Source organism: Odontesthes bonariensis, chromosome 20 (genome assembly GCF_027942865.1).
Source record: "Odontesthes bonariensis isolate fOdoBon6 chromosome 20, fOdoBon6.hap1, whole genome shotgun sequence".
NCBI lineage: Eukaryota > Metazoa > Chordata > Actinopteri > Atheriniformes > Atherinopsidae > Odontesthes > Odontesthes bonariensis.
In genome coordinates this window covers 8208305-8222440 of record NC_134525.1, presented here as the reverse complement: position 1 = coordinate 8222440, position 14136 = coordinate 8208305, and the positions used below count along the sequence as shown (strand labels likewise).

Below are 14136 nucleotides of genomic sequence, written 5' to 3'. Positions count from 1 at the left end.
ATTACTATTTCTTTTAGAAACGCCCATATTAGTAACTAACAATATTAGCATTTAGCTTTAATGTCAATACTCATAAGCCCAAGTGATACTTTGTGGAGTTTTTTAGGGATTGAAATAAAAACGAAGTAAAAAATTACAAGATATATTCAGTTAGCGGAATAATAAAAACATCAACACATTTATTATCACAAACACATGTATGCTAATGTGTACATTTCTGAAAGCTAGCAGTAGACAAAGTCCCTCTTTTATGTGTAGCTGAGAACAGACAAATGATTATTGAAGGTTATAGACTCAAATCCTTCCACAAAAAAAGTTTTTAAATGATGTATTGTGCCATTGAATAAATATCAGTGAAATAGCAGCACAGAATAGTGAAACGGTGTGGTCCGAGTTAAAGAAAACAAAAGAAAAGTTTCTGCTTAGACATTGTCACCTGCGCCTCCACACCAACTGTAGCTGAATCAAACCAGACTGAAACTACTATAAGCACAGGAAGTCCTAGACCAGATCAGGCTGTTGAAGCTGCATGTGTTGGAGGTGTAAGTGTGCCAGACTTTAAAGGCTTTCTGTCTTCCTTCGTTCGTGCAGGTCAACGAGGCAAAAGCATCGAGTGTTGCAGCTGAAAGTATGAAGACTGAGCCTGACAGCAAAGCCAAAGGTGAGAAAATGCAGCATTGTTGTAATTTAAAAACACGTCACTGATGCAAACTAAGTTCCACCTAGTCCAAAAAGACTCATAAATGACTATAAAACAAGCAGAAACTCATGTCATGTATTACATCTACTTAACTATAAACCATTTTCTTTATCTTTTCCTTTGTCACGCAGATTTCCTTTCATTCTGATACTCTATTGTTTCCTATCAACACAGTGCTGTAATGTTATTTGTCATTGGAAAATACTTCCTTGTTGGAGCGTTTAGGTGCTTGTGACAAGCCCAAAGCTTTTAAAAGTGGATGGGAAAGAATTTCATTAGGCGGGACAAACACAGAGACGCTGGAAGTGAGTCAGCGTTGGGGTGCTGGAAAAAAAAACGTTGCTCAACATCAACTGATTTTTATTTTAGATTTAAAGTGATACTCCGGAGTAGATTCAACCTGGGGTCATTTGAACCGTGATATCCAGCCAAGTAGCCCACCTGAAGTTTTTTTCGATATTGGCTGAACATCAGCTGAGTTACTGAGTTATCCCGAATAGCTTCGTACAAGGGTTAATGGATCCTGGCAGTATCTCCAAAATTACCACACTAAAATCACATGCCATGACACCAAACTTCTACAGTAGTACAAATATGGTCTGTACTCACCAAACGATGCATTTGGAAGTTTGAAAATAGTCCAGGAGTTTATTATTATCAACACAAGCCTGATAGCTTCTCTGCAGCTAAAGCTGCGTCGACGTCACTTCAGGGAGCTGGGAGCTTCAAAATAAGATGAGGGTTGATCTACTACTGTAGACAACAAAGTATATGCTATATTCTACATGTTTTTTTATGAATTTTTATGTTGTAGAGTTGTGAAGTTTTTTTATCAATGGAGAAACTGAGCAGCCTTGCTTTGTTGTCTACAGTAGTAGATCAACCCTCATCTTACTTTGAAGCTCCCAGCTCCCAGAAGTGACGTCAACGAAGCTTTAGCTGCAGAGAAGCTATCAGGCTTGTGTTGATAATAATAAACTCCTGGACTATTTTCAAACTTCCAAATGCATCGTTTGGTGAGTACAGACCATATTTGTACTACTGTAGAAGTTTGGTGTCATGGCATGTGATTTTAGTGTGGTAATTTTGGAGATACGGACCAGGATCCATTAACCCTTGTACTAAGCTATTCGGGATAACTCAGTAACTCAGCTGATGTTCAGCCAATATCGAAAAAACTGCGGGTGGACTACTTGGCTGGATATCACGGTTCAAATGACCCTAGGTTGAATCTACTCTGGAGTATCACTTTAAACTGATACCTTTTTTTTAACCAGGTTTAGCACATTTGATGCTACAGAAAACTCAAATGTGCATCAAAAAAAAAAAAAAAAGCACAGTACCAAATGCAGATTTGCAGAGCTTGCATGTTTATTCTTCATTGAAGAATGATTTATAATTTACTGAGCCACAGCCACTTTTATGGGCAGCAACAACAACAAAAAAAGGCTTTCTGACTTCATAAACATGAGTATTTCAGAACAGGGCCTCAGCAGAGCTTTACAAAAGAAGATTTCTTTGAAAATACGCCTCCAAAACACAACTCCACATGCACAGAGAAGACATGTTTCTCTCATTCGAAGAATGAAATGCATACTTCAGCTGAAAATTGTATTGGTTTTCGAGGTTTCTACATGGCTTGAAGAAGTGTGCAAAAGAGATTTATTATTGTTCTTTTGACGCATAAAGCATAAACACAGGGGTCAAACATTCAGGAATTATAGATGAGATAGATAAGCCCCCGTAATAATGCTGAAATAATGTGAATATTGCAACTAAAACCAAATATAGCTTGCACAGCATCAGGAAATATGGCCTAATGATGAACATATTTGCCACATTAGGAAGAAGGTGATCATGCACTGAGTTGTTGTGCTAGTAAACTCAGCGTATCATTACCAATCACTGATAATTGTAAAATTTCCCACTTAAGGTCACGTGCTGACGCGAAATCCTTCTGTCTTGTAGCTTCAGCACTTTGTCAGTAGGGGGTGCTGCAGCCTCCTCAGCGCCTAATCTCCAGTGTCGCTGGACAAACGAAATAAAAACATTTTTTAATTTTATTACACGTAAAACCACCGTACATCCAAATACTGAAGTGTCAGGAAGTTATTGGTTGAACTCTTTTAGGACTAATTTTATCCAATCCTGTCTGTATTATTTATTTTTGAGGAACCAAGAGTGAAAATCAGATGATTGGCTTCTACATTTTATTTATTCTCTTTTAATTTTAAACCTCCTCGTTATCATCACTACCTGCTGGGACCTTTATTCTGCTATCTCTTTACTTTTTTTAAGCTTATTGCAGAGGTTTTTGTGTAGTGGAAGCAAAGCAACAATTCTTGAATACCATTTGTGCAACTCTGCTCATGAGTGTGTGTCTTTTGGTTTGATGGCTGGCAGGGCGCGAGCAGTGTAAAGTTCTCTTTCCATACGAAGGACAAAATGAGGACGAGCTGTCACTCAAAGAGGGAGATATCATCAACATTATCACCAAGGTAAAAGGAGCCGACTTGTGTGCGCTTTGTGTTTGCAGTCATTCACAATGAATATTCTTATCAAGCATTTAAACTGTGTTGTCCAGGACTGTGCCGATGCAGGCTGGTGGATGGGCGAGTTCGGGGGAAGACAAGGCGTCTTCCCGGACAACTTCGTCAAGCTGCTAGAAGTTGAGAAAGAGGTGATCATAGCATCTTAAAGCATGGGGAAACTGTTTGCTAATGTCCGAAGCCTCGAGACATTGTTAATATGTTTTTGTGATGAATTCTGTATCTGTGTGTTTCCAGAGACCAAAGAAACCGCCTCCTCCCAGCGCTCCATCATCTAAACACACCGCAGGTAACAGCTGACTTCTCTTCTTCTGTGTTTATGCTCTGAGACTTTTAGAATCAAACATCAGGAAACTGTGAACTTTATTCTGTAGAGAAAAAATCTGAAGTCAAGAAGGTTCCTCCTGAGCGGCCCGAATATCTGCCTCAGAGAGACCAGGATCGAGGTAAAGTCCGGACCACTTTGGCCTCCTTTGGCCTTCTTCTGTTACAGCATCTCTCGGCTTTCTTCGCTCTATTCAGCCGCAGAGAACAGATCAACTAACCTGCTTTACAACAACACGCTAACAAGAATCCAGCTCGAAATCTGAGCCGATGCACCCACAGCACAAAGGCAGCAGAGACATCACTTACAGCACCTTTCCCCTCCTTTGTGTGCAGAAAAACAGAGCTTTGATTGAGCAAAGTGTTAGCATCAGTCTGCATGCAACAGGAAGCTACGGGTGCTGTGGTTTCATTCTCGACAAGCAGTGTACCAACTGCTGGTGCAAGGCAGACACTTTCACTCATCTGCACAATGACGTCGTTATGTAAGAGCAACACACAGCAGTGAGCTTTGTGTGTTTTTCATCAGTGAAGCAAATTAAAAGGGGAAAGTGTTTAAAGAGAAATAAACAAAAAGATGTACAAAGGAAGGGAAGGATAAAAAAAACCCAGAAAGGCTTCTGAGGGGAGACTGAGCTCAAACAGATATAGGATTATGAGTAAAAAAAGGCTAAAAATGTGTGCTGATTCCCACATAAATGGGATTAAAATGAATTTAATGAAAGATTTTCAATGTTTTGCTGTAGTTTACTTCATACCCTCTCAAATGCCAGTTTTAAGAACTTCTTAAGAGAGGAGTCTCTTCGTTGTTATTCAGAATCAGATTTCAGTTTAAACACCTCGGTTTGCAGCTGTGGTGCCACATGAGCCGGTTTGCACAATGATTTTGGCCGTGGGTGACTTGAGAAAAAGCGGTCATGAATAGAAATGTGATAGATTCTCTGTTAACATCCCGAGGACGAAGCAATGGGAAAAGATGCCTTTAGAGAAACCTAAACAGCATTTAGTGAATGAAATATTCTCAGATATGTTTAAAATGTGTTGACGATAACTGATCTTTAATCATGAATAGCAGCATAATGAGAATGAACTTTAGGTTCCTGATAGTTTTTTTTTAACAAGGAGGATTAAACCATACAAGACAACATTCAGAGTAATATTAAATGTGTAAATGCAGACTCGAGGGGCGCTTTAATCTGTTAAAAATGAGCACAAATCCACCTCTGGGATCAGATCACTTCTCTTCACGTTACGAAACATGAAGCAGCGTTCCAGGTTCTGGTGAAATATGACAATGAGACTGTATTTAAAAAAGAAAAATGTCAGATTTAATCGCTTGGCTTGTGTTTCAATAGAAATTAAATCTCATAAATACTCCTGCAACCGCCGTGCTGGCTGATATTAATCCTTCTTTGTACTCTATGACCCAGTTTTACCTTTTTTTTTTTCCCTGCAGCTTTTGGCATCTTTTGACCTTTTCTCCTCATGGTTTCACTCTGCCTCCTCTTTATTCCCCTTCAAAGGTCAGGTTTAGTTCCTGTTGCTGCTGCAGCTGCGTTTGCCTCCCCCCTTTCTTCCCGATTGCATGCCTGATACGTCTGTTTCTGAGTTTCTTTTTGGCTCTGTGATTTTTGTCTGTGTGTAGGTGAAGATGTAAAAGTTGGAGACATCACCAAGCCCTCCCTTCCGACTCTCCTCCCTAAGAAACCCCTTCCCCCAAAGTCAGGCTCCTCTTCTTCCTCCCATCCCCCACGCCGCCCTGAGAGACCGCCCACACTGGCGTTAGTACACACACGCGCTCACACACTTGCTGAAAACATCCCTAAATGCCTGAGTGCACTGAGCCTAACGTTTAGTCATGGTTTACCTGCTCAGGTCTGAAAGCCCCAAGTCTGAGGGCGGGGCTTCAACACCAGATTCCGCCACTGACAGGTCACATGACCCCGGTGAGTTTGACTGACCGGAGCATCGACTAATGGGAGTCGGAGCCCTTTCTTACTCATCTTTGCTCAAGCTTAAATGTGTGCTTTTTTTGCGTTTGTGGTGTGTGTCTGCGCAGATATGGACCTGGACGCGGTCGTCACGTCAACAGAGAAGCTGAGTCACCCGACGGTGTCGAGGCCGAGAGTCACAGACCGCCGGCCACGCTCGCAGGTCATCACAGCAGTGAGTGTTTGTAGTCAGACTGTCACCGGCCCCACATCGGTTAATGCAACACACTGACAGAGCTGCTGAAAAATCACCTGAATAAACAATAATAAACCCAAACACCGGTACGTTCTGATACTTTACACTTATCTGGCATCTTAAGTTGCTTTAAAAATTAGGATTTTAACTTGCAAATAATTTACTTTACATATGAAATATGATCATTTATCGATGAACAAACAGTGAATAGAAGTAGAGCTGAAACAACCAGTCGATGTACTGATTAATCAACCGACAGAAAAGTTATTATCCTTGTTGTTATTCCTGCAACAAGATAATAAAATTCCCTCAGTTTCATGTTTGTTGCCTTTCCTTTTTCTGATTTCAATAGTTTCAGTTAATAACAAATATTTTTATTCATTTTCAAACAGGAAGTAAAATGCATTATATAGAAACCAGCTACAATCAGTTCAAACACACTAAAAAAACACTCCCGATTCGTGCAGGCATTAATATAAAGCAGTTATCAGTCTGATAATATGTAATATCACACTCAAAATGGGTTTATTTGTCACTCTTGTGCTCTTCAGCTCTTTGCAGTTCAGAACTTTGATTCAATTAGTTCTTTATCTTTAGGCAGGGACAGACAAACTGTTTCAACTTGTTTTCTCTCTTTATGCTAAGCTAAGCTAACTGTCTCCAGGCTTTGGGATAATTATAAATGCATCTATCTTCTTAACTTACTCTAAGCAAATATGCTCAACAGGCTTATTGAACTATTGTTTAGTACCAAGTGCATCTGTGGAAATATCTGCAGAGACAAAGGTGTCCTTTTTCTCTGTGAGAAGTGGAGGGCTATTCATTTTTATCTGTTTTAATTTCCTTCATCACATCTCTGGTTTGGGTAAAAACCTTTTGCAAAATGATAGTTTGATGTTTGCTGTCTACGGAAATCACATGAGATTTCTCCATAAGTTTTGTTGTGGATATTTAGCAGTCACATTAAATCCTCAGTCTTGTTGAATATTTAATTTACCTGCAGACAGACCAGCACAGTAATCTCGAAAACACATTTTTCTCCCCGGCAGGCATCTCTGTCCAGTATAGACCTGGACTACCCAGCAGTGGAGGAGAGGAAGGAGAAGGAGAGGGGGAAGAATGAGCATGAATCTGTGCCCCTCAGATCTATGGATGTTTCCCTGAGAAAAGGAGCTCCCATCGTCCCAGTAAGGCCACTGCTCTTCCTCGCACTGTTTACTTCTATCAGCAGAGGGCGCCAAACTACACATTACAAAGTTTATGAGCCAAATTAAAACTGTTTTGATCATTTTAACACACTTCCAGCAACTCTAATCAATGTTTGTTTTATATGGATGTAAGTCTTTCTTACAGGTAAAATCAGTTTTAAAAAAAATCACATTTAATTCTGGAAAGGTACATATTTATTAAAAGGTTTGAATGTTTCAATCAAATCGTCATCTTCCTCAGGACATGACACTCGGTCTGAAATTCTAGATGTTCATTTATTCATTTATTTTTTTATGAATCAGAAACTTTCAAGTGTTTCAAGATAAGACGAGGTTAATTCTGAAGTATCTTGCGACACAACATTGCTACATAAATTCATTTTTCCGGTGCAATCAGTTGGTTTCCTTAGCTAGGAAATTGTTTTTCAATTGACTCTATATGACTGAATTGGATTATTTTGAAAATAATTATGATTTTCTTCTTTTGGCCCATGATACTTATGAAGCACAAGCACAGTAGAAGATTTTCAGCTTTAATTTCACGTATTTTTCAAATCTAAAATGGAAAACCTTTGTCTTGCTTCACTGTGAAGTGAAAATTGTTGTTCTGCGTTTGTGGTAGGTACCTGACGGTAAGGGTCTACCGCCCAAGCCCTCTGTCCTGACCCCACCGAACTCGAGCCATCGTCCCGCCTCTCCGTCTTCCTCCTCGGGTCTGACGCCCTCCCCCGAGCTTCGGCACTTGCCACTGACGCCCCCGTCGCTGGAGGAACTGAGAAACCAGCTAAGAGACCTGAAAGTCTCCATAGAGCTGCTGAAGAGCCAGCACCGGTGAGATGTGCGCCCCGTGAGCCCGTATGTGTTTGTAGATTTGTGTACGTACGCCCAAAATACGCTGTTTGTTCATTTCAGGCAGGAGATGAAGCAGCTGGCCAGCGAGTTGGATGAGGAGAAGAAGATGCGTATTAGTTTACAGGTGCGACCTTGAGTGTGTACAAATGTGGTTATGGACTAATGGCGACATAAATATACGCTTCTATACTATTCTGTGACGTTATAAACGATGTACGTCTTCTGTCTTTTACAGGTGGAAATAGAGCACATAAAGAAGAGCTTGTCCAAATGAGGACTAATGCATCCTTATCGGCCCACTATGATCACATCCGAGGCCACCATTTGAAAACATTCTCACTGTTTGTTTTGACACTTCAGCCAAAACAAAGTTTGTGCCAAATGATCATCACGATCAGCAACAGTTCAGCACCATGGAATCCGCCACCTCCCCCCCCCCCCGACGCCGCCTTATCCTGTGTTTACTTCTTGATTTCTCTTTTAAAGAGGCTTATCTGTTCAGTTTTCTGCCATCTTGTTGGAGCTTGCTGTGCCACTGGTACCGACTGAGCGCACGGCTTTGTCGCTGCGTGTTGCCGTGGTAACAGAACAAGGAAGCGGCGCAGCGGCGACCTCGCCGGTACTTTGTGTCTCTGAGAGTGAAGGAAACGTCGACCTCTGTAGCCCGGTCGGTTCAGATGACCTCTGAGCTTTTCTGTGTCCACACTGCGGCCTTCACCTTCTATCTGTGTGTGTGTGTGTGTGTGTGTGTGTGTGTGTGTGTTTTCCTAACATGTGAGGACTGCAACTTTAAAGTTTAAAGTAGGGACATTTTTAAAAATAGATATTAGCTGCATTTCCACCTCAGGAACTTTTCTCCGACCTAAACCTGTTTTCCACCAGAGGACAGAGATCCTGAACAAAGATCCAGGGACAAACATTTGACCCCCAAAATGTCCCTGCTCGGCTCCAGACCCGCTTTGTCGTGCCATTAAGGCCATATGAGCTGATGAACATGACCCATTTACATGGGACTGTAAACGGTGAAAAACAACGAACGAAGGAAACTTTAGTTCTTTGGAAAATTCCCAAACAGCTGGGTGCAAATGCAGCTACAGATGTTGTACCAGCGGGACAGTGACTTTTCAACAAGTGGGAGATATTTAGCACATTTCCAGGTATGTTGTGATTACCAAAACTCCCTATTCATCTTTTAATGGCTCTTTGTGAAGCTCCTCAGTTTAAGCTATTTAATCTCCTTCAGTTTTAAAACCACATTCCTTAAACGCCAACTCTGTTCTGATTGGTCAGCTAACGGGAAAAAATAGCAGTCTGACTTCACTTTCCGTTTACCTTTTTTTGGTTAAAATTTTTTGATTAACACTTCCAAACAACCTTAAAAACAAATATACAAACCAGACTGCTGTTCTTTGGCATTCATTTATATACATTAAACGGGGATATAGAGGTTATATTGCTAATAAAAACTTGCAGGGAACATTTTCACATCGGATCCTTTTGTTCTGGAATTAAGATTACAAAGTATTAAACATGTCTATTAATGTTACACTTTATAAAGTTGTAGAAACCACAAAAATGCATGATATTCCCTCTTTAAATATCTTAACTGTACTTGATGTTTTAAGGCACACTGCACACCATACGGACAACGTGCATTTCAACGTACCATTTTCTCCAAGTTTATGCACTACCTCCTTTAGCTTGGCATTGTTTTTAATCTATGTTCATGTCACACCTCTGAGAGGGTTAAACTTTATCTCCTGAACAGATTCATGGAAATACCTGACACGACCCACTTATAGGTGCCATTTTAAGGAGTACATATGGGATTAAAACAACGCAGGAGCCAGTAAGCTTCACTTTGCATTAAGACAGGAAGTTTTGTTGTATAATCTGTAAATAAACAAGTGTAAAAGTCACAGGTTTTATAAAATCCATCTCTAAACTTCAAATTAATTAAATGGTAGAGCCTTTTTCAAGAACACTTGAGTCAGTTAGAAATGATCAATTTGTTTTTGATGTGTGGTAATGTATGATGGTTGTCAAGCAAGTTTTTCTCTTCCTATATTCTCACAGAATTTTTAAGATTCTAAGTGTTTTCTGGACATGAAAAGCCAGCTTCCAAATACAGGTAGAGGAAAGTTTTGAACACAATGGAGGTGATCCAGTCGTGCTGATCAACTTTGCTTTGTTGTCCATTAATCCCGTTTGCATGTCGTCGCATATGGAGCCTGCAAATATCTCACAATGAAAGGTCAGTGTAGAAATGAAGTGCCTCTATCGACTGCTACACAAGATGGCTTTTTATTTGAAATTGTTAGCAGATGGACATAGTAACTTTCAGAGGGCAAGCAGGAGAGGAGCCCAATGATGGTTCTCACTATAATATGAATATGAATTATACTTATCAAACCTGGAAAGCAGGGAAACCTTCTTCAAATAAAGGCCCGTTAGTGTACCCTCTACAGAAATATGGTATTTGTGGGTTTTTGTTAGCCAAGCTAGCTGTTATCTTATGTTTCTAGTGTTTATGCCTGGCTTCATTGTCCCTCTGCTGAAACAATCTGTATTAATGCTTCGATGCAATTCTCTGGAAAGACAAAAAGCACATTTTAAAGGAATAGTATACTTTTTTCAAAGGCGAAAAATTCCAGTGATATGTGGCTGCAAATGCACAAATACACTTGTATCTTCAAGGGAATGCCTTTTGTCCAATATCTTTTTTTCATCTTTAATTTGCCTTACATGTCTGCTCCATCATTACAGAAAGCTGAACGAACGGCTGTAATCAAGCCAGGTTATCCGCCCACCTGGCCCTTCTCCTGCAGGGGAAGGGCGACTTTAAACACAGGGTTTGTGGGATGTAGTCGGTGACGTGTCCTCACAGCTGAAGGAAGATGCAATGTGTGTGCGCATGTATGTGTGTCTGTGCGGCAGCATGTGCGGCTGTTTGACTCCCTTCCTTATATGTGCACAGAAACTATGGCAACCCGTCACTGTGGCCTTCCTGTTTTTGATTCCAAATCTTTATTTCTTCTCTTTTCTTTCTGTCTTTCGTATGACAAAGAAAAAACTGCTACAACTGAGGCTACAAGTTGTTTTCTTGACTTGGTCCTTTCTCTCCAGGATAGTGATAAATATATATACTTTTATATTTCAGTGTAATAAAGATGCTATTATGTACTGTATGTGTGCGTCTCTCATTTATTGACTGTCAGTTTGTTACTTGTTCAGCTGTTAGTACTCAGTCTGTGCTGCATATGAAGGGACGATTTCATCCTTTTTGTTACTCTTTCCTGACATTGTGTTGATCATGCACTGGACATGCCCACTGGTCATTGAAGGTTTGAGTGAACAAAAGGAGAAGTTGTCGTAACGGTTACAGAAACCACAGCAGGACTTGTGCAACAGTGGAGAATTTCATATTGCAACACCAGACAGATCTCTTACAGTAGTATATAACTGAGTAATCAATTGATTGGCTCAGCCCACCATGAGCCAATTTCAACATGAACGTGCTACATAGAAGTGAATTTTTGAGCATTTTAATTATGTTTAAGTGAAAGAAAAGGGACCTACAGAGATTGGGTATCACCATCATGGTCGTCGAACCTTAAAGGGATAGTTCGCCTCTTTTGACATGAAGCTGTATGACATCCCATACTAGCAATATTATTTATGAACATTGAGTTACCCCCCGCTGCGTCCTGTGAGCTGAGTTCCAGCCTCGTTTTGGTGTTGATGAAGGTAGTCCGGCTAGTTGGCTGGGGTCACAAAAATAAAGCGTTTTGCTCCTCAAAACAATATGTGTTCAAAAGAGTAATACATTTGCATCACAAAATCGTTCATCCAGAAAAAGTCAGACCTCACAATCGCTTGGCGCTATTTTCTCTCCCTTCGTATCACTTTGTGCTGAGTAGATCGAAGTGCAGACCGAGCAGTCCCCTGCTTCCGAGCAGTAAACACCGTAACAGGCGCGGCTGTCGGCAGGCGGCAGCACGCAGTGATAACTCAGCTCACAAGATGCAGCAGGGGGTAAGAAAATGTTCATAAATGATATTGCTAATATGGGATGTCATACAGCTTCATGTCAAAAGAAGCGAACTATCCCTTTAAACCTGAAATTTGAAGAGTACAATACATGTTAAAAATCAGTGTATCTTCACTTTGTATGATCTTTGGTCGTATGCAGACTGCCGTTTTGAAGCCTCGTGTTTGGCATTGGTTTGTTGCTCTCTTGGTGTGAGTCAGAAGTGAACATATGGTCAAGAGGGAGGAGCTGGAGGGATACTTAAAACCTGACTGGACCCAAATCTGTTCACATTTATGGGATTCTTTTCAGAGGGATCTTCAACACACTGGTCAAAAGTAGCAAATCTAACTCATGACAGCATGATTACAACTGGAAAATTTATATGACTTAGTATTTTATGCAAGTATAAAGGGAGCTTTTTGGAACTTGAGATGTTTTAGAGCCACCACCAAGAGATCGTCAGAGGTACTGCGATTTAAGGAAAAACCCGATTAGCTCTGCGTCTCAGATCTGATCCATACTGGGTTCCTGCAGCACCGGGGGTCACAATTTCAAGACCCTCAGTTTTCCGTGACTTTGCCCCCTAATGACATTTTATTTTGTTGAGGACAAAGCTCAACTTTTCTTCTCTTTTGAACAGGAAAGGTAAAGTAAATTAAAAAGTCGAGTAGAAAAGTATAAGTAAATTCATTCACATAAAGTCAACAGAAAACAAACTTGACCAAGTAATCGTGGCTCATGTTTCAACTTCAGTTAACATAAACCGCTAATTGACAGTATTAGACATTAAATTAAGTGTGCTTTATTCTTACTATATTACTACTATTTGTAATAGACTTTATGGACTATTGCACTGTTCGCTCATAGCTGCCATGTTGTTGTTATCTGGGGCTATCGGGTGGCTTATAGGAAGCTTTCTACACACGCGTCTAGTGGGATGACTTCATTGTTGCGCACCGCTGCAGCACAGCTTATTTACTCCGTGCTCTGTGACATTCGGCTGACTTCACACGGAGTTTGCTACTGCTAGTTCTGTGCAACATGGGAGGATATTTATCAGATTTTGACGACGTGAACGACGACTTTGAGTACGATGGACATCCTTACCGGAGGGAATGAGCTGTGCTGCAGCGGCGCGCATTGATGAAGTCATTCAATTAGGCGTGTGTAGAAAGCTCCCATAAGCCCCCCGATAGCCCCGGATAACAACAACACGGCAGCTCTGAGCTAACAATGCAATAGTACGCCTTCATTCATTCATTCGTCTTAAAGTATCGGTGAAATAAAGACAGATAATGCCTTATTTAGAGGCTGTATTGTCAATGCCCTGTTCTCCCCCGTTATATGGATATAGGCGGATCTTGAGTAATCTAATTATCTTCCGAAGGACGCCGACTTTCACCAAACTGTTATCGGTGAGTAGATGATCGTATTTTATCCCAGAAATAAGGTCCAAGTTTAAAAAACCGAACATCCCCTTTAAAGTCAACATGTTTTGGGAGCCATTATGAATATCAAACCTGAGGGGACTGAGACAGACGTGGAAATAACACCTGTGTAGTCTCAAAGTACTACCTCCAAACATTCAATTACTGTAGGACTATGGGACATGAAATCCTCTGTAAGTTGTACAGCAGCTAACATCTGGATATAATGCAGTGAAAGCTGCAGTAGTTTTCAGGTAACTGCTTCTTTCTGTGGCTTTAAAGGTGCTTATGTTGCCCCACAGTCCAGTTCTGGTAGTGTTCCTATTACTCTTCCTATAAGGATCAATATATGTTCAACCTTTTCAGAATGCTAAAGTAAGTGTAGATGTAGTTAAGTGATTTTTGCTCTGGCTACACTCAGAAAAACACTGTTCCACCAACATTTCAGTGGGAATGCAGGTAATTTAGGGAATACCAAAACAGTTCCAAAACAAGTTCCAAAACAAGTGGGTCCCTGGCGATCCCGTTTTGGGAACACATGGATTTGGTCTCTGTCTTCAGCAGTAACTGCATTCCAGTATTAACAGTTGGCACGCGTACTTCATAACAGAGAGTGGGCTATTCCCTTGTGCCAACAGCCCTACTTATCTGCGGGCTTGGGGAACTGCAAAACTAAAAAGCGTTGGCTATAGATTTAGAAAAAAAGGGAGAAACATAAACATTTTCAGGGAGAATGCGATTAGGAAAAGTAGATAATCACCTCATCCCTGTGCTGAATTTCTTTGCCGTTGGAAAACAGCTGATAATAACTTGGCTGCTGTGCAGTGGCTAGGAATGGACCAGAAGGACAGTTATA

The 14136-nt window shown here is 40.7% G+C and overlaps 1 protein-coding gene across 2 annotated transcripts in view; it reads left to right on the top strand.

The window, feature by feature from the left end:
* Positions 1-11003, top strand: part of sh3kbp1 (SH3-domain kinase binding protein 1) — a 44670-nt gene extending 33667 nt beyond the window's left edge. Inside the window, exons 8-19 of one of the 2 annotated variants that reach the window (XM_075452025.1) lie at positions 592-661; positions 3104-3198; positions 3285-3380; positions 3487-3538; positions 3624-3695; positions 5219-5354; positions 5449-5519; positions 5633-5739; positions 6810-6947; positions 7591-7799; positions 7881-7944; positions 8056-11003. In XM_075452025.1, the coding sequence (XP_075308140.1) occupies positions 592-661; positions 3104-3198; positions 3285-3380; positions 3487-3538; positions 3624-3695; positions 5219-5354; positions 5449-5519; positions 5633-5739; positions 6810-6947; positions 7591-7799; positions 7881-7944; positions 8056-8094 (1149 nt within the window). In that variant the 3' untranslated portion in view covers positions 8095-11003. The remainder of the gene's footprint in view (positions 1-591; positions 662-3103; positions 3199-3284; positions 3381-3486; positions 3539-3623; positions 3696-5218; positions 5355-5448; positions 5520-5632; positions 5740-6809; positions 6948-7590; positions 7800-7880; positions 7945-8055) is intronic. The other variant, XM_075452026.1, reaches the window with a different exon arrangement.
* Positions 11004-14136: the final 3133 nt, after the last annotated feature.